Source organism: Tamandua tetradactyla, chromosome 17 (assembly GCF_023851605.1).
Source record: "Tamandua tetradactyla isolate mTamTet1 chromosome 17, mTamTet1.pri, whole genome shotgun sequence".
NCBI lineage: Eukaryota > Metazoa > Chordata > Mammalia > Pilosa > Myrmecophagidae > Tamandua > Tamandua tetradactyla.
In genome coordinates this window covers 33,874,282-33,895,010 of record NC_135343.1, presented here as the reverse complement: position 1 = coordinate 33,895,010, position 20,729 = coordinate 33,874,282, and the positions used below count along the sequence as shown (strand labels likewise).

Below are 20,729 nucleotides of genomic sequence, written 5' to 3'. Positions count from 1 at the left end.
TAAATTTATTGAGAGTTCTTTTTGTGACTTAACATATCTCTCCTGAAAAATGTTCCATGTGCATTTGAGAGGACTATTTTCTGTTTTTGAAATGTCTGTTAGGTGTAGTTGACTTAAAATATTGTTCAAGTACTCTGTTTTCTTTTTGATCTTCTAATTAAATGTTCTGTCCATTATTGAAAGTGGTGTGGTAAAGTCTCCTAGTAATATAGAAGTGACTGTTTCTACCTTCAACTTTGTCAATGTTTACTACATATATTTTGGTGCTCTTCATATATTTAGGTGCATATATGTTTATAATTGATATATTTTCTTCATGGATTAACCCTTTTGTTAATATATAACATACTTCTTTGCCATTGTAACAGTTTTGCCTTAAAAGTCTGTTTTGTCTGATACTATTTTCTGTACCTCTTTTAGTTACTACTTGCATGGTATGTATTTTTCCATCCTTTCCCTTTCAACTTATTTACATGTTTGAATTTGAGGTGAATCTGTTGTAAAAAAAGCAGGATCATGCTTTTTAATCTATTCTATCAATCTTTGCCTTTTGATTAAAGAGTCTAAACCGTTTAAATTTCAAGTAATTACTCAGAATGCAGGATTTGTTTCCTTCTGTTTTTTAGAAATTATGTATCTTTGTCCCTTTTTGTCTTTCATTATTGTCTGGTTTTGTGTTAATGTTTTGTTGTGAACCATTTAATCCCATTTCATTTCCTTTTGCATATTTTTTAGGTATTTTCTTTGTTGTTACCATGGTGTTTAAATATAACACTAAATTTTTAGGAATCTCACTTGATTTTATTTGATAGCAACTTAAGTCTAATAGCATATAGAAACTCATGTTCCTTTGCCCCCTGCCTCCTCACTCCTCTAACTGTTCTTGTCACAAATTACATTATATATTATGTAACCAGCACCATAGTTAAATAAACTGCTTTTTTTACATTTATTTTTAGATCATGTAAGAGGAAAAAATATACTTACAAAGAAAAAATACAGTAGCACTGGCATTTATATTTACATGTAGTTACCTTTACCACAGATCATTATTTTTTCTATATAGCTTTGAACAACTGTCTGTCCTCTTTTCCTTTCATCCTGAAAAACTCCTTTAATCATTGCCTTAGGGTCAGGCTAGTGGTGAGGCATTCACTCAGCTTTTGTCTTATGGAAATGTCTTAATTTCTCCTCTAATTTAGAAGGATAGATTTATTAGATAAAAATTCTCAGTTGACAAGTCATTCCACTCCCTTTTTGCCTCTGTGTTTTCTGGTGAGAAATCAGCATTTGATTTTACTTACAGTCTCTTGTATATGACATACTCCTCTCTTCCTTAAGTATTCTCTTTTTTTCTTTGGCATTATAATGTATCTTGGTGTGGATCTTTTTAAGTTTATCCTTTTTAGAGTTCATTGAGTTTTTTAGATGTGTGTGGTAGTTAGATTCAGTTGTCAGCTTGACCAGGTGAAGGTACCTAGTTCTGTTGCTGTGGACATGAGCCAGTGGTACATGAACCTCATCTGTTGCTCATTAAATCTGCAGTTGGCTAGGAGGCATGCCTGCTGTAATGAATGATGTTTGAGTTAATTGGCTGGTGCTTAAATGAGAGAGTTCAACTTAGCACAACCGAAGCAGCTCAGCATACCTCATGTCAGCACTTGCAGTTCAGCCCAGGCCTTTGGAGGTGCAGAAAGAAATCACCCCGGGAAAGTTGTTGGAACCCAGAGGCCTGGAGAGAAGGCCAGCAGAGATCACCCTGTGCCTTTCTGCGTAAGAAAGAAACTCAGTTGAAAGTTAGCTGCCTTTCCTCTGAAGAACTAACGAAATAAATCTCCTTTTATTAAAAGCCAATCCGTCTCTGGTGTGTTGCATTCTGGCAGCCAGCAAACTAGAACAATGTATATATTCATATGTTCATTAAATTTGAGAAGTTTTCAGCCATTATTTTTTCAGCTATCCTTTCTGCCTCTTTTTTTGTTCCTTTTGGGACTTCCATAATGTGTCTTCTAGTATACTGTACTGTCCCACAGGTCCGATAGGCCATGTTGTTTTTTATATTATTTTATTTTTTCTTTCTGTTTTCAGACTGCATCACTTCAGTTATCCTATTTTCAGTTTGTCTGAATCTTTCTCCAGTCTACTTTTAAATCTCTCTAGGGAATTTTCATTCCAGTTTTTGTAATTTTGGCTCTTCCAGTATTTTTGTTTGGTTACTTTTAATAATTTGTATCTCTTTATCGAAATTCTTATTTTAATCCTATTTCATTTTCCTCATTTCCTTTAGTTACCTGTGTTTTCCTTTAGCTTTTTGAGCTTATTTAAGGCAGTTTTAGATTTTTTGTCATGTCCAGTGTCTTACATTCCTCATCTGTGGTTCTTGTTCTTCAGTTTGTCCCTTTGATTGGAAATCTTTCCCTATTTCTTTTTGTTTTATATTTTGTTTTCAGATTGAACATTTGAATATTGTGAGGTGTTAACTCTGGAAATCAGATTCTTCTCCCTGTCAAGGGTTTGTTGTTCCTACCCCCCCCCCCTTTTTTTAAAAAGTATTTTGTTATAAACAACGAACAGACACACAGACATTCTTGACATACAAACATTCTTGATGTGGTTACAATCAGTGGCTCACAATATCATCACATAGTTGTATATTTATCACCATGATCATTTTTTTGAACATTTGCATCTCTCCAGCAAAAGAAAGAAAAAACTCATACATGCCATACCCCTAACCACTCCCTTTCATTGACCACTAGTATTTTAGCCTACTTGATTTATTTTAACCTTTTTTGTTCTCCCTATTGTTTATTTTTTATCCGTATTTTTTTATTCATCTGTCCATATGGTAGATAAAGGGAGCATCAGACAGAAGGTTTTCACTGTCACATTGTGAAAGCTCATTATACAGTCAATTTCAAGAAACATGGCTACTGGCACACATTTCACTTTCTTATTGTTGAAGTCCATATTGTATGTACTTAGTGCGTTTTCCAAACTATATATAGACTATCCCTTGACGTATGTTTTTAATGAAGTCTCCTTTCCTTAAACATTAGTTAGTGCATAGTTATTTAGTTAGTAAACCTAGTATTACTGCATAGATTTCCTTGAATGCCAGTGCTGACAAAACAAAAGAAAACAAAAACCGAAAGAAAAACACCTTTCCCAGACTTTGCAGTTGGGTCTGTGCTGGTGATCATTTTCATTGGTTAGCCAACTTTTCAGTGACTCTATAAGAACAGTATTGGGTGAAAGCATAGAGTCCTTACTGGTATTTTCTGAGCATGTGTCTTGTCCTGCCCATATGTTCGTCCAGCTGAGTGTCACTTTATCATTTTTGTTTACTGGAATGCTCCACATATCCCCAGCGAATTTCCAGTTTTTCCTCCTGGTCCAGGGCTGTATGTTATATGTCTTAACTGGTATACTTTCTTTGCTCCAGATAGTTTCAGTTTGATTGTTTTTTAATGATGTTTTAGTGGCCTGTCAAGTGCTTCCATGCCCGGTGTAATTTCTGGAACAAGAAACACAGAGACAAGTGACCTTGATCAGCTCTTTAGATTGCCACCCAATGGATTTGTATCCCTGCATGCACATATATATACATATGTGTTACTCTGCTTCCTTCTGAATCTGGGACTAGAGACTTGTACTGGGAATGTTGGTTTGACACTGTACCAAGCTGGGGAGGACTATCGAAAGTGCCAGTAAAGGCACCACAAGGTTTTCCCACTGTTTTTTAGTTTTTTTTTCTGAAAAATAACATATACGAAAGAGCAATAAAGTTTAAAGCACACTGCAGCAATTTGCTATAGAACGGGTATCAGAGTTTGGTATTAATTATTGTTGCACGATTTTAGTTTTTTCCTTCTAGCTCCTCCAAGCTACTAGAGACTAAAAAGAAATATCAGTATGATGATTCAGCAATCACACTTATTTGTTAAATCCCTTTTTCTCTGTTATAACTCCACCTTCTCCTTTGATCTTTCTCCCAGTCTTTACAAGTATTTGGGCTATGCACATTCTAACTTTTTCAAATTGGAAAAAGGTTCCAATAGTATAGGAAGGGGGATGAAAGTAGTGGTGTCCTAGATAGACTAGCCCCGCTGGGTTTGGGAACTTTTCTGGCATAGGAACCCATCTGGAGGATGTAGGTTTCTGCAAAGTAATCATAGTGCATGGGACCTTTGTAAAATCTCAAGATAGAGCCCTAGGTGTTCTTTAGGATTGGCAGGAATGGTTTGGGTTGAAATTTGTTAAACTATGATAAATGGTGATATCTAGCTGAAGGTTGTATAAGAGTAGCCTCCAGAATAGCCTCTTGACTTTATTTGAACTCTCTCAGCCACTGATACCTAATTTTGTTAAAAAATCTTTTCCCCCTTTTGGTCAGGAAGGCATTGTTAATCCCACAGTGCCAGGGCCAGTTCATCCTGGAAGTCATATCCCACCTTACCAGGGAGACTTTCACTCCTGGATGTCATGTCCCATGTATTGGGGAGGGTAATGATTTTCTTTATAGAGTTAGGCTTAGAGAGAGAGTCCACATCTGAGCAACAAAAGAGTTCCTCTGGAAGTAACTCTTTGTTTAACTATAGATAGGCTTAGCTTCACTGCCACATAATTAAGCTTCACAACAGCAAGCCCCAAGATCAAGGGCTTGGCCTATTGACTTGGGAGTTCCTAATGTTTGACACAGTATCAGGGGTTTCATAGATCCATATTTTTTCTCCCATCCCTCAAGGGTCTTTGCCAATACTTTTTAATAATCTGCTCAACATACTCTGGGGTGTGTCTGGGCATTACATTAAGCTATGCACAGTTATAAGCCCTCATTCCCATTCTGGGCTCCATGTGTTTGGGTTGTTTAAAACATCTGTCCAGACTGGTTGAGTTAGATTATGTGCTGCAGAAAATTTAGGTTTTGGACAAAATAAACCTTTGGTCTCATAGATAATAAGTGAAGTCCTAAAATAAAGATAGTATCCTTATTATCCCTTTATTCTGATTTACCTTAGTTCTAACCCAGTCAGCTTTATACTCATCTCTAATTGAATACTAATCTCTTTTTCAATTTCTCTAACAGTTGTTATATGTGGCACACTGCCTTTTAGACCTGCAGAACACCTACTCTTGTCATACAGGTACCCAGAATTCCAGAGAAATAACAGGTTATACATATATAGCACAGGCTCTCAAAATCCAGAAATAACAATTACATCTCCGAACTAATTGTAACTGCTATAAGAGCTTACAATCTAGGCCCCAATTTTCTTTTAAGTGTTTTCTAAATGCGAACATACAATATTTGTTGGTTTTGGTTTATTTTGCATCATACAATGTCCCCCAGGTTCATTCACCATATTGCGTTCCTCATGACTTCATTCCTTTCTGTAGCAGCACAATATTTGATTATATGTATGCACCACAGTTCACCTTTCTACCTAGTGTATTCTTCAGCTACCTTCCTCCATTGGGCATCATGTATAATGCCCAAAGTCAACAGTCCATGTCCCACATTATCCTCACGTAGTGGTATAATGATCAACATTCTCAATGTTAGACTATTTTCATTGTTCCCAAGTGAAGGATAACCAGTAAATACACCCTCACCAAATAGAAAATCCAGACCTCCCCTTAACTCTAGTCCTCCCCACCCAGTTATTTACCCCTGGTATTGCTGTGGTACTGTTAACATCTTCCTTTTAAACATAGCCTATAGTGTGTGTATTAGTTAGGGTTCTCTAGAGAAACAGAATCAACAGGGAACACTTTCAAATAAAAATTATAAAAGTGTCTCACGTGGCCGCAGGAACGCAGAGTCCAAAATCCACAGGGCAGGCTGTGAAGCTGACGACTCCGATGGATGGTCTGGATGAACTCCACAGGAGAGGCTCACCAACGGAATCAGGAATGGGGCCTGTCTCCTCTGAGTCCTTCTTAAAAGGCTTCCCATGATTAGATTAACCATCACTCATTGTAGAAGACACTCTCCTTTGGCTGATTACAAATGGAATCAGCTGTGGATGCAGCTGATGTGATCATGATCTAATCCTATGAAATGTCCTCATTGCAACAGACAGGCCAGCCCTTGCACAATCAGATAAACAGGTACCACAACTTGGCCAAGTTGACACATGTCCCTAACCATGACAGTCCACCCCTTGTCAACTTGGCACCTGTATATATATATCACCTTAAACCATACTTAATTTCCAGATGAAAACAAATAAGCACACAGTGTACGATAGTAGTTTTTCCCCATACCCTGATATTATAATCTCTTTGTACAAGATTCACACTTTTGAAATCATGCAAGAACTTATTTATGGGCAGGCCATGGTGGCTCAGCAGGCAAGAATGCTTGCCTGCCATGCCAGAGGACCCAGGTTCATTTCCCGGTGCCTGCCCATGTTAAAAAAAAAAAAAAAAGTATTTATCCTTGTGGTGTTAATTGCTGTGGTACATGGCTCTACACAACCCCTTTGAATCATATTCACCTTCAATATGCCAGTATTATGTACAGACCTACCAGTGAACTACCTTCACTTCTATCTGTTCCTTTATATTTCAGTTCAACCTCATTAGCTAACTGTTCACCCATCTCTAGTTTACGTTTAATCTCTTTGTCCCCTGTTATCTGTATTACAAACCTCTGAGTTTACATTTACCAGGGTCATAAAAGCAAAATCATTTAGTATATGTCCTTTTGTGCTTGGCTTATTTCACTCAGTATTTTATCCTCAAGGTTCATCCGTGTTGTCATATGCTTCAGAACATCATTTCATTTTACTGCCACATAATACTCCTTTGTATGTATATACCACATTTTGTTTATCCATTTGTCTGTTGATGGGCACTGGAACTGTTTCCATCTTTTGGCAATTGTGAATAATGCTGCTATGAATATCAGTGTGCAAAAGTCTGTGTGTGTCACTACTTCCAACTCTTCTTTCCCTACTGTTTTCAACTTTTTGGCATGGCAGGTGAGAACTTTGCCTGCTGAGCCACCATGGCCCACCCCCTTCTATTTTAAAGTCACCTATTTCCTGATTTGGCATTTTCTCAGCTGTTGCTACCCATTAACTACTTTGGAGACTTTAAGAAAGTGATTCTGTCAGTTGGAATCCTAGAGCGTCTTAAAAGTACCATCTTCTTAATATTATTTCTGTTGGTAGTTTTTTGATTAGTGATTCAGTCTTTTTACTTGTTGTAGGTCTGCTCACATACTATATATTTTTGAGTCAATTTTTTGTAGTCTGTGTCTTTCTAGGAATTTGTCAATTTTATCAAGGTTACATAATTTGTTGGCATGCATTTATTCATAGTATTCCTTTAAAATCTTTTTCTATTTCTATGAAATTGTTTTGTTTCTGATTCTAATAATTTGAGTCTTCTTTCTGTTCCTCTCACACTATCTAAATAGATTTGTCAATATCATTGATCTCTTCAGAGAATTAGCTTTTGATTTTATTGATTTTTCTTTGTTTATTTTCTATTTCATTAATTTCTGCTGTAATCTTATTTTTACTGTAGACATTATAGCTATAAATGTCCTTGTGAGTATTTTAGCTTTGTCCCATAAGTTTTGTCATATTCTTTTCATTTTCATTCATTTTAGAGTATTTTTCATTTGTCTTTTGGTTTCTTCCTTTATCTATTAGTTGTTTCAGATAATATTGTTTAATTTTTCATATTTGTAAGTTTCCAAGTTTTACCCATTACTTACTTCTAATTTCATGCCATTGTTGTCAGAAAACGTTGTGTTATTTTTATCCTTTTGAATTTGAGACTTGTACTGTCTGTCATTTCTTTTCCTCATTAACGTTTTGTTTCTACCCACTTCTTTTGTGCTTTTATTGGGCAAGAATATAACCACTATTAAATTTCTATATATTTAGAACCCAGTAGTCTATTTTATATGTATTATTTTATACAGTTGCTCTTCAAATAATAAATTAAGAATAATATGTAACTGTATTATATTTTTTGATATAATTACCTTAATTGGTATAATTACGTTTCACTTATTGCCTGCAGTCACTTGCTTTCAGCATGAAGAATTTCTCCCAGTACTTCTTTTAAGTTTAGTCTGGTAGCAGCAAATTTTCTATCCTTTTTTTTTTTGTTTTCCTGTGACATTCTTTTTATTATAATATTTTGTTTCATGCGGGGTAGGAAAACACCATATTAAAAAAAATAGATTTTTTCCAAGCCTTCTAAGACCATCAGATATTTTTGCCCTACATTTGCTGTATGATTTCACTGAAGACTTTGAAGAACAGCATGGTGGGAGCTAAAATCAGAGCACAAAGTATAGAATATAATTCTTATTTCAGAAAAATTCTTATGGAAAACTAGCTTCTGTTTTCAAGCCCTTACTGCTTCAGTTCCCCACGCAGGGAAATTTAATATTGCCATGCTTTCTTTCCTCAGTCTGTCAAGAGACCTTGCAAATACTTTTTTATTTTATGCCCCAAGCACTCTGAAATACAACACAGTCTTACACCAACTTGTTCAGAATACTAAGCGCTCCTTCCATATTCTAGGTTCCGTGCCACATAAAGCTGAGTTAGTCTGTTTAAATAAAGTGAACAGACAGGTTAAATTAGATATCATGCCGCAGAAAATTTAAATTTTCAACAAAATAAATCTATCTTCCTTTGGTCACAGAACTGAAAGTTTTAAAGTACAGACAATATCATCTTTTACCCTGTATTCTGATTTACTTTAACCAGCTTAGCCTCATTTATATCCCTAACTGAAGTCTAATCATTTTCAGCTTCTTTAACAGTTTCTACATGGAGTAATGTTGCTTCTTTAGTATTTCTACAACTGGAGAACTCTAAGTCTTAGACTCAGGTATGACACAGATAACCAAAGTTCCAGGGGACTACCAGGTTAAAGATCTAAGCATCTTAGAATTTAGAAATAACCATTAAAGCTTAGGAGTAAGTGTGACTGCTATAAGAGCTTACAGTCTAGGCCCTAGTTTTCTCATAAGTATTTTCTAAATGAAGCTATTTCCAGAAATTAAAAGATTTGACAATTGATTTATATTGGGATCACCAACCACAAACCATAGGAGAAATTTTTTCCTGTCTCACATTTACTAGGTTAAGTTAAATAACGTATAGAACATAATTTGCCTACTTACCTTGCTTCTCTTTTTAAAGCCTGTTTTTATTGACCACATATATTTTTAGAGAAGCATTAGAGCAAGGTAGGTTGCTGACAAGTAAATTTGGTTGTTTCCATGATCTGTATCAGTATCAGGATATAACATGGAAAGTGAGAAACATTGTCAAGTCTTCAGGACTTACTGCATGAGTCTGGAGTGATTGATGTCTTTGCCTTGCTGAGCTGGGATAGGGAAGGGGGTGATGGAATGGTTTTGGTTCAAATTCCACAGACTCTTACACCTTTCTTACCAAATTTTCGTAGATTTTCTATAGTTCTTCATTTGTTTTTTTGCATACAGGACCATTTCCAGAGGCTGTAAATGGTCGTGTTTTTTTGTTTGTTTGTTTGTTTTTTGGTGTATGCTGTATGGCGGGGTCATGTTTCATTCTTTTTCCATGTGAGTATCCTGTTATTGCAGCACCATTTGTTGAATTTTTTGCTTTTGTTGATTTCTTTGTTCATTTGGAAAGTGCATCGGCCAGGAATCGAACCCAGGTCTCCTGCATGGCAGGCGAGAATTCTACCACTGAACTACCCTTGCACCCCCTTAAATGGTTGTTTTTTAAAATAATTTTCACCACTTTTACTGGTGGACTGATCTATGGACCTCCCTCATACTGTTGTGCTAGAAATTGATCTTGATAATCTTCTTAAACAAGTCTCTACGTGTGATGATAAAGCAAATTGTTAACAATATGTGCCTTTCACATAAAATATATATATCTATATTGTGTTTGAAACCCAAAAGTCTGAGCATCACTGCTTTAGATATTTTACTATAATATTAATCCCTATGTGAATATTATTGTATTATATTGTAATTATTTTTACGTAACTAATAATTTCCAATTGTTGGACAATTGTCTCATGAACATATTTCTATCATAAGATATGTATTTATTTTTTGTAGTACCTCATGTGCCATTATAATTCATAATTGATTTAAGTAACCCCCTATTTTCCTGTATTGAGATTGTTAGCAATATTTGCTTTTATAAGGTGGTGTTGACATTCTGATACGCTTAGTTTTCCTTACTTCTTTCCATTTATTCCCTGGGTTAAATTTGCGTGTTTTTGCTCATTCAAAAGACTTGCATCAGGGCTTTTTATACTCCTAAAGAATGGTACCAGTTTATCTTCTTGCTAGCAGTGTTTGAGATTGCTTTTTGTCCCATACCCTCAGTAAATCTGAATAGAGTTTTTGCTCCTTTTATAGCTTAAAAGTGCCAATTAGTATAGGTTCAATACAATGCCAGAATGCTTTCTAAAGTTATCTTTAGAAAATCATGATTTGCCTTTATATTTGTTCCTTTCGTATTACTGAATGTTCCAAATACTACTCCATTTTCCATCACAAAAGTAATGATGAGACAAAAACATACGAAGGTGAAATTACTTGCATCTCTGTGTTTTGGATGCTTATAAAAGTCACTTGATAAAATTAGGAGTAGATGAGGTAAAAAAATTTAATATGTGTTTGGTAGTTCTTTCCTACAGATATGACTTCAATGTAAAAGTGTTAGATATCATTCTAAAGTGGTAGTTATTAAAAAGCTGTATAAGAAGGGGTTAATTTGTGGAGACCATCAATATAGCAATTATAGGATGAAAGAAAAAGCAGATAACCTAATGTTAGGCTAAAGGTTATCTATGATTTAAGATGTTACCATGTAATTTCACTCTGCAAGTATCTCATACAATTTAGAATGGAAGAAGGTAGATTCAGGAAAATGGGGTTTGATGACTCACAGTAGTTTGAGTAAGAACATTGTTGTCAAAGATGTATAAGTGCAGATAAAATTATTTCTTAAATTGAGGGTAGGAAAGACTAATAGTTCTAAATTCAAGTATGTACATTAGTTTTTAAATGTGTAGCTGTAAGTTAAGTATTAAATTTAACTAGTTCATCTACATCTTTAAAAGTTCATATATACAATTAAGGTGCTATTTCTTTTTAATTGGGAACTTGGTAAATTGGCTCATCTGTTGTGAAGATTAACAGATTACAGTTTTTTTCCCATTTTATATTAATTTCATTGATTTTAAGACAATTTGATGACTAGTAATTGATATTTTAAGCATACTATTGGTACCAATTACAAAATTGATCTTCATATGTTTGACTAAATTTCAAAGTATATTTTACATAAAATCTTTAGTACTGTCAGTTTATTTAGAGTTTTACTTTTGGGGTTTCCTTTTGTAAATTTGCCTGGGAAACTTACTTTTTTCTTTTTTATTTAATTTAAGAGTAATGATGGACTTAATTGGAAAGAACTTCTCAAAATTAAGAGTGCCCATAAACTATTGTATGCCCTGGAGATTATTGAAGCACTGGGAAAACCTAACAGAAGAATAAGGAGAGAGTCTACGGTAATTGCGTTTACATTATGTCATTAAGTATTTATCACCTTCTCTCTATCAAAATTACAATGTATCTTTTTCTTTCTAGAATAATTTTTGTTCCTGCTTCCCTTCCTCCTTTATTTATTTATTCATTTATTTTACCTTTCCCACAGGGAAGTTATAGTGATCTTTATCCAGATTCAGATGATTCAAGTGAGGATCAAGTGGAAAATAGTAAAAATTCCTGGAGTTGCAAGGTTTGAACACATTATGTGTTTTACAGTATACTGATGATAAATAATTTATCTGTAATTTTCTAAAAAGATGTACCATAAATTGTTTTAAAACTAATTTGCTATTTAAAATAAAGTATGTATTTTAGAAAATCTTCTATTACTTTAAATGATAATAATATAAACTGAAATTATTTAATCTCCAGGAGCTCCCATTTTCAGCACTGATTTTTTTTTTTCCCTCCATTGAAAACTGTAAGGACATTCCAATGTCTGGAATTGAATGGTTAATGAAATATGAAGATTTATTTATAGATTTTGGTAAACCTTTTTAAAAATTTTGATAGTAGGGTTTATGTTACTTTATATAGACGTTATTTCAGTGGTTTAAATCAAGGAGTAATTAAGTAGATGAAAGATATATATAATATTTTATGTATATATTTGTCCAGTTCTTGCATCAACAAGCAGTTTACAAATAATGCTTTTCTCTTACAATTACTTTCAGTTTGTTACTGCTGGAGGACTTCAACAGTTACTAGAAATTTTTAATTCTGGAATTCTAGAGCCTAAAGAACAGGAATCATGGACTGTGGTAAGTGGAAATTAACTGTTTCAGTCTGTTACAGTTGTTATTATCCCTTTTAAAACATTCATTTCCAACAGCATGTGTAACTTTTGGTGTATCTTTGTAATAAAGGAGAATATGAAGTATAGTGGAAATAGAAAAAAAATACAGTGTTTGGTAAACTAATTGTGGAATAAGAGTTCTTCATCTCTTCTGTTAAAAAAACGTTTAAGTTCTAGAAATGATGACTGATCTGTGAATAATTCATAAGCATTTTTCCTTTAGGTTAATAATATTTTATAATAATATTTCTACAACTTAAAAGTTTGGTTCCTTTTTTGAACAGTTGTATCTGTTTTAAATTTTTGGAAGCATTCTTTTTCATTGTTTCCTTTTGCTTTGAGTATTTCTTCCCTTAAAACAGTACTACTGAAAAATGTCTGCAAACCCTTGTGAATAATCTTGTGGTGAGATAGGTACAGAAATTGAGAATGAGCTTTTAGAAATTTTCATAGCAATTGGACATGGCTGCAATATCTTTTATAGTATTTTACAAGTCTTGGTCTTCAACAAAAATGGGGGCGGGCCGCGGTGGCTCAGCGGGCAAGAGTGCTTGCCTGCCATGCCGGAGGACCCCGGTTCGATTCCCGGCCCCAGCCCATGTAAAAAACAAACAAACAAACAAAATATAATAAAACAAGAAAATGTTTAAAGATGTTTCCCTTTCTTCCTCCCTTCCTTCCTTCCATCCTTCTTTCCTTCCTTTCCTCCTTCTCTCTTTAAAAAAAAAAAAAAAAAAAAAAAATTCACCCTTTCTAAGTGTTCAATTAGAAGATGTGTTTAGTGTATTCACAAAGTTGTGCATTCATCACTGTTACTCAATTCAGCACCTCCAAAATGTCCATTGGCAGTCACTCCTCATTTTTTCCCCACTATGCCTTTGACACTTGGCAGTCTTTCTGTCTTGATGAATTTGCCTGTTGTGGACATTTCACATAAATGGAATTGTATAATGTGTGATTTTGTACCTGACTTCACTTAATATAGTGTTTTTAAGGTTCATCCCTGAAAATAATATGTGTCAGTGCTTTATCCTTTTTGTGGTTGAATAATATTCCATTGCGTGAATATACATTTTGCTTATCAATTCAGTAACTGGTATGCATTTTGTTACTTATACTTTTTTGCTATCATGAACCTTTGTGTGCAAATTTTTATAAAAACGTAGCTCTTCCCTGTTCTTGAATATATACCTAAGTGTTGTTGCTTTGTGAACACTTGTTATTGTCTCTTCTTTATACTAGTGGGTGATGTGAAGTGGTGTCTCATGTTAGTTTTGAATTTTATTTCCCTAATGCTCATGATCTTGATTCATCTTTTATATGAGTATTGTTTATGATATACCTTTTTTGGTAAAATGTGTATTCAGCTGTGACTTTTTTAAAATTCAGGGAGGGAGAATCATCATTTGATTTGTGTTCTTTCCACTTTTGGACTAGGATGACTATTGCTGCTGTGAATGTTTGCGTCTTGGGTATATATACCTATAGGTGAAACTGAGGGGTCATATAGTAACTCTGTGTTCAACTTTTTAAAGAACTGCCTAGTTGTTTTCCAAAGCAGCTGCAATGCTAAACATTTCCTCCAGGAGCGTGTGAGGATTCTGATTTCTCCACATTCTCCCCAAGACATATTATTGTCTGTGGTTTTTGATTATAGCCATCCTAATGGGTGTGAAGTGGTATTTCATCATAGTTTTCAATTGCTGTTCCCTGATGACTAATGATGTTGAATATCTTTTCATATGTTTGTTGGCCATTTGTTTATTTTCTTTGGAGAAATATCAATTAAAACCCATGTGGTGGTCACCATTGCCTGTGTCCCTGGATGCAGAGCTAAAGGATAAAGGAGGCTGAATACCTTGTCACCATTGACACCCCCACCCCCCTGACCTGAGCTCCCTTGACAGTGCCTGATGTGAAGAAACAGATTTGATAATGGGCTGCATTAAAAGTAAAGAGAGCAATAGTCCAGCCATTAAATATAGAACTGAAAACACTCCGGAGTCTGTCAGCACAGTGTCAGCCTTTATGGAACAGAACACACTGCAGCGTCACCCTCATCATTTGCAAAGGGACCCTCTGTTAATTTCAGCAATCTTCCCGAAACACCATTTGGAGGATCCTCAGGGGTGACACCTTTTGGAAGAGCATCTTCCTCATTCTTGGTAGTGCCAGGTTCATATCCTATTGGTTTAACAGGTGCTGTTACTGTATTTGTGGCCTTATAGATTATGAAGCAAGAACTACAGACTACCTTTCATTTAAGAAGGGTGGAAGATTTCAAAGAATTAATATGGAAGGCATCTGGTGGGAAACAAGATAAATTGCTACAGGAAAGAATGGTTATATCCCTTGCAATTGTGGAGCACCAGCATATTCCATTCAGGCAGAAGGATGGTACTTTGGCAAAATGGGGAGAAAAGATGCTGAAAGATTACTTCTGAATCATGAGAATCAGTGAGATATATTCTTGGTAAGAAAGAGTGAAACTACTAAAGATGCTTATTCCCTCTCTATTTGTGATTGGGATGAGGTAAGAGGTGACAGTGTGAAATACTACAAAATTAGAAAACTTGACAGCAGTGGATACTCTGCAAAAGTTGTTGAACCCTACACAATTTCTGATGTTTTATGCTGTAAGTTGACAACTTTGTCGAACTGTGATCTTGAGAAATCCCTCAAGAATGTTTGTGGCTAGAAGTTAAACTAGGACGAGGATATTTTGGTGAAGTATGGATGGAACATGTGATTGAATCACAAAAGTAGCAATCAAAACACTAAAACCAGGTATAGTGATGCCAGAAGCATTTCTTCAAGAGGCTCAGATCATGAAGAAATTAAGACATGATTAACTTGTTCCCGTATATGCTGTTGTATCTAAGAGCTAATTTACATTGTTGCTGAATTTATGTCAAAAGGGAGTTGACTAGATTTCCTTAAAGAGGGAGATGGAAGGTATTTGAAGCTCCCACAGTGGGTAATGTGGCTGCTCAGATTGCTTATGGCATGGCATATGCTGAGAGAACGAACTGTATTCACGGTGACCTTCGGGCTGCTAATATTCTTGTAGGAGAAAACCTTGTGTGCAAAACAGCAGATTTTGGTTTGGCAAGGTTAGTAGAAGACATGAATATATTGCAAGAGAAGGTGCCAAATTTCCAAACAATGGACAGCTCCTGAGGCTGTACTGTATGTTCGATTTACAATAAAGTCTGAGGTGTAGACATTTGGAATTCTACAGACAAAGCTGGTAATGAAGGGCAGAGAGAGTACTACATCTCAGCACCTTAAACTGTGAAGTGCTAGAGCCTGTGGAACGAGGATACAGGATTCCTTGCCTTTATGGCTGTCCAGAATCCCTATGTGAATTCAACTTCGCTGGAAGAAGGACCCTGATGAATGACTGACAAGTGACTATATTTACTCCTTCTTGGAAGACTACTTCACTGCTATGGAGCCACAGTACCAGCCAGGAGAAAATTCAAATTAAGAAGCCTATTATGCACAAATCTACCAAAATACAAAGAACTTTTGTAAAGTTCCTCACTGTGTACAGGAATTAAAAGAAGAAAATCTTCACTGTGCATGTTTTTTAATGGTAAACTGGAATTCCAGATATGATTGCACAAAAATTTTTTTTTCTTAGAAGTGTTAAACCGATGATGAATTTTCCAACTTATTTCAGGGCCCAAAGAAGGTATAGCCCAGATGTTAATCAAAGTTTGAGTGATAGCATGACGATGAAGCGCAACAAGGCCTACTGTTTATAAATCCTCTCCTTTTTTCTCCCAAACTCAGAATTAAGGGAAAGTTATTTATCATTATAAACAAAACTTGGGACATAAAAAGTTATACCATGATGAAATCTGAAATCAAGGAACTTCATGGGATCAAACAATTCCATTCCAGTTTTTAAAAATTTCTTACATTCATTAAATTGAACAGTTAATATGCAGTCTTAATATATGCCTCCTTTTGCATGGAGATGGGCTAAGTTTCTTGGAAGCAAAAAGGAATATAAACAGCATCTAAAACTTTATTAAATGTTAGATCTCAACAATGGAATTTGGAAGTATAATGTGCTATGTTTAATACTCACTCATGGAACTGAATAGTAGAATAAGAAATTTTTCACATTAACCGTTTTCCGAATAGTTTAAATTAGAATAATGAAGATAACTGGAAAGTGAGTTAATCTTTTATAAAGTTGCTTTGATTTAAAAAGAAGGCAAAATATGATTGAAATTGTACTGTCCAATCTAAGGGGAAATCTTATAATCTTTAGATAGCATGGAAGATAAGACCCAGAATCTAAACAATGCTTTCTCAAGGAAATAGACCCAGTACTGTAGATGTTTCCAATATGTACTTATGGTAAAGGGTGCTACAGATTATATCACTAGAGTCGGGACTTGTATGCACTTTTGTTGTTAATGAATATAGACTAAGAGAGAAAAATGTATTTAAAAGAAATATGAGAAAAGAAAATATGAAATCTTTACAGGTAGATGGATGGAATGTATGTTTAATGTCGATGTCCTGGACTGACAAAATGGCTTTGCTGCACTCAAAGCTGCTCACTTATCTATTTTCTGAGACTTTTTAAGAATTATAAGGTATGACTATAATTTTCTTAGTATACACATGAGTGTTCTAGCCTCAAAATAGCGAAGATAAGGCTTCACACTTATTCCAGTAATACAGCTTTTACTCGAAACGTTTTTAAATTTCTGTTTTATCTTGCATTCACTTTTTAAATGTACGTTAATAATGACTTTTTTCTCTTTTAGAATATAATTGATTTCAGGAAGGAAACTAATTCAGAATAATAATAATAGTGCAAACTCCATTTAAAATGTAGAAATGAAACATGAAGTAAGATCATTTTTATTTTCTTTTTGGGAAGAAAAAAAAGTGAGAATTCTGCCATTGAAACACCATTGCACTGCCCAAAGAGTGATTTTTTTTTTCTTTTTTTTTTTTGACATGGGCAGGCCCCAGGAATCGACCCAGGTTTCTGGCATGGCAGGCAAGAATTCTTCCACTGAGCCACCATTGCCCAAAAGATTGATTTTTTTGACTGAGTCAGAAAAAAATTCTAAAATGTGAATTTGAATAGCAGGATTACTGGTTTAAGTGTCTAGCAATGGATAAACTGAATCTAACAAATAAGAATATGGTATTTATGTTTTAAAATACTCAATTTCATAGACACACTTAAGAGCAATAACATCAGGTCCCCATATTTTAGGAATGTAATTTTTGTTCTGTTTTTTTTAATATATATTTTTTGTATTTTTTATTTTTATTTTTTCTCTATATTATCATTTTATTTCTTTTTCTGTTGTCTTGCTATTTCTTTTTCTAAATCAGTGCAAATGTACTAAGAAATGATGATCATACATCTATGTGATATTAAGAATTACAGGACTGTAATTTTTAACTAGCATCACTCAACTGATTTAATTATGAAATTAAAAATTCTGTGCTTTTGATCTATTTGAAATTCATACCATTTTAAAATGTGACAAATGAACTTTGTGCAAGTGACAACCGTTCTGGTACTAAAATTTGTGATTGTTTCTTATGTTTATGTAACCTGCTTAGTATTGAATTCCTCTACCAAGAGAGTCTTCCTAAGAAGAGTGCATCATTATTTACCCTTAACTTCTACAACCTGTAACATAAGATTTTTAAAGGGTTTTCTGTGAACTGTGATATTGTAAGAAATTACCAAGAGTCACAAATTATATATGTGCTAATGCTCTTAAGAAAAATAAGATAGGAAAAGTTGATGGTATTCGTTAGGTTTTAACTGAATGGAGCAATTCCTTGTAATAACAGTTGTATAGTAAGGAATTTCAGTTATGTATTTTTAAATTGCCAAAAAAAATAAACAACATTGTACATTTGGAAAAAAAAAAAACATTGCCCATTTTTAATTGAGTTTTCTCTTTGTTGTTGAGTTGTCAAAGTCGTTTATATATTTTGGATACTAATCTCTTACCAGATGTATGATTTGCCAATATTTCCTCCAATTTTTCAGTTTTTTTCCACTTTCTTAATAATATCCTTTGAAAGAAATATTTTTTGTTTCAGTGAAAACCAGTTTCTCACTTTCGATATCATATCTAAGAAACCATTGCCTAATCCAAGGTCACAAAATTTTATACATTTATTTTCTTCTAAGAATTGTATAGTTTTAGCTCTCATATATAGGCCCTTGACCCATTTTGAGTTCATTTTTGTATATTGTATGAGGTTGAGGTGTATTTTTCATGCAAAAAATAATGTACCCATTTTAAATGTAGAGTTCAAGTTTTGAAAAAAATATATTTGCTCATGTAATCTTCCAACTTGGTCAAGATGTAAGACATTTTCATTAAGTCCATTTCCATTACCATTATGTGCCATCTCTCCCTTTTCCAGTCATTGTCCCTTCTCCCAGCAAGCCTCAGGCAACCTCTCAGAGCTTTTTATTGCTAAATATTAGAATGTCATGCAAATGGGATAACAAAGTAGGTACTCTTTTGTGTCTGGCATCTTTCATTCAACACATATTTTGAGATTGATAAAATGTGGGTCATTCTTTTTATTGCTGCGTAGATTATATCCATTGTATAGATATACCACCATTTGTTTTTCCATTCACTCATTGGTAGACATTTGAGTTATTTTTAGTTTTAGACTCTTACAAATAAAGCTGCTATAAACATTCACGTACAGGACTTTTTTGTGTATATATGTTTTTATTTCTCTTAAGTAACTGAACTGAGAATTGAATTGCTGAGTAATTTGGTTAGTGTAAAATTAACTTTATAAGAAGCTGCCTCACTGTTTTCCAGGGTAGGTACCCATGCATCTTATGAGAGCTCCGTTTGCTCAACATCCTCATGAATGTTTGGTATTGTCTGTCTTTTAATTTAAGCCCTTCTGTTGGGTGTCATGTACTGTCTCGTGGTGGTATTGATTTGCTTTTACCTGATGGTCGTATTTTCATGTACCTACTTATTGGAAGAATGTATCTTCCTTTGTGACATGTCTATTAAATATTTTTCTTATTTTTTAACTGATTTTTTTTCCTCTTTCGCATACAGATGTAAGACTTTTTTGATCCTTACTCAATTTTGGACGGTTTTTCTCTGATTTATATGTTAGAAGTATGTTCTCTCATTCTGTGGTGCTTGTGTGTGTGTGTGTGTGTGTGTGTGTGTGTGTTTAATAGTGGTTATTAAAGCATAGTTTTTAATTTAAATGAAATCTAATTTACTACTTTTTTCTTCTGTGGTTTGTGTTTTATTTTTCTTTCCTTTTGTTTTGTAATACTTTGAAACCCATACAGAAAACTCAAATGACCTCAATCCTCGCAGATACCCAAATCCACCAGTTTCAACATTTTATCATGTTTCATATTTCCCTCCCTCTATCTAGTCATCAGTCTATTTTGTGAACGCTTTAAGTGTAGGTTGTATACCTCATGCCCCTTGAACATTTACTACTGTCATGTACATATCCTAAGAAAAAGGATATTCCATTAGGTAACCATCTTTAAATACAGTTATCAAGTTCAAGAAATGTAATATTGATATAAAGCTTATAGTCAAAGTTATATCCTTTTGTGCCTTTTCTCCTCACTTGTTAGGTCCAGCATAGCATCATGTATTGCATTTACTTGTCTTTGTCTAATGCTCTACACATATATAAAGCATAAACTTCCCCATTTCAGCCACTCCCTAGCACACCATTCAGTGGAATTAATCACATTCACAATATTACGGTATCCCCACCACTTCCATTACTAAAACTTTTCTGTCTCCCCAAACAGAAACCCTACACCCATTTTGTGTTGCCCCTACCCCTCACCCCTGGCAACCTATAATCTGATATTTCCTTTTGGTTCTCCTGGGCTTCAGTTTAACATCCTAAATTTATAACTTTTTCATTTGCTTTGATATCAACTTTAATTTCAATAGCATACACAAACTATGTTTGTTACCCCTCAGTCTCCCCTACATTTTTTGCATGGGCAGGCCCCAGGATTCAAACCCAGGTCTCCGGTCTGGCAGGCGAGAACTCTGCCTGCTGAGACACTACGGCCCTCCCTTCCCTACTTTAAGTATTACTTTTACACGAAATATATGTGTAGACACTGAGTCCAAAACCACTGATTTGTCATTCCATTTTTATGGATTCTCCTTCTACATCCTGTCAGAATTAAAAATAATTACACACCCAAAATACAATACTAATGTTTTTTTTGTTAACTGAGACTTAACCTCATTTTTCAAAGCCAGTTTTGATGATTTTTTTTTGTTTGTTTTAAACATGTATTCA

The 20,729-nt window shown here is 34.4% G+C and overlaps 1 protein-coding gene and 1 pseudogene across 7 annotated transcripts in view; both read left to right on the top strand.

Moving 5' to 3' along the window:
* The window catches only part of USP34 (ubiquitin specific peptidase 34), a 318,270-nt gene that overhangs the window by 196,549 nt on the left and 100,992 nt on the right, over window positions 1-20,729 (top strand). For all 7 annotated transcript variants that reach the window (XM_077134328.1, XM_077134324.1, XM_077134325.1 and 4 more), the window contains 3 exons: window positions 11,437-11,559; window positions 11,706-11,789; window positions 12,274-12,360. In XM_077134328.1, coding sequence (XP_076990443.1) covers window positions 11,437-11,559; window positions 11,706-11,789; window positions 12,274-12,360 — 294 coding nt within the window. The remainder of the gene's footprint in view (window positions 1-11,436; window positions 11,560-11,705; window positions 11,790-12,273; window positions 12,361-20,729) is intronic.
* On the top strand, window positions 13,141-16,893 carry LOC143660874 (tyrosine-protein kinase Yes pseudogene; annotated as a pseudogene).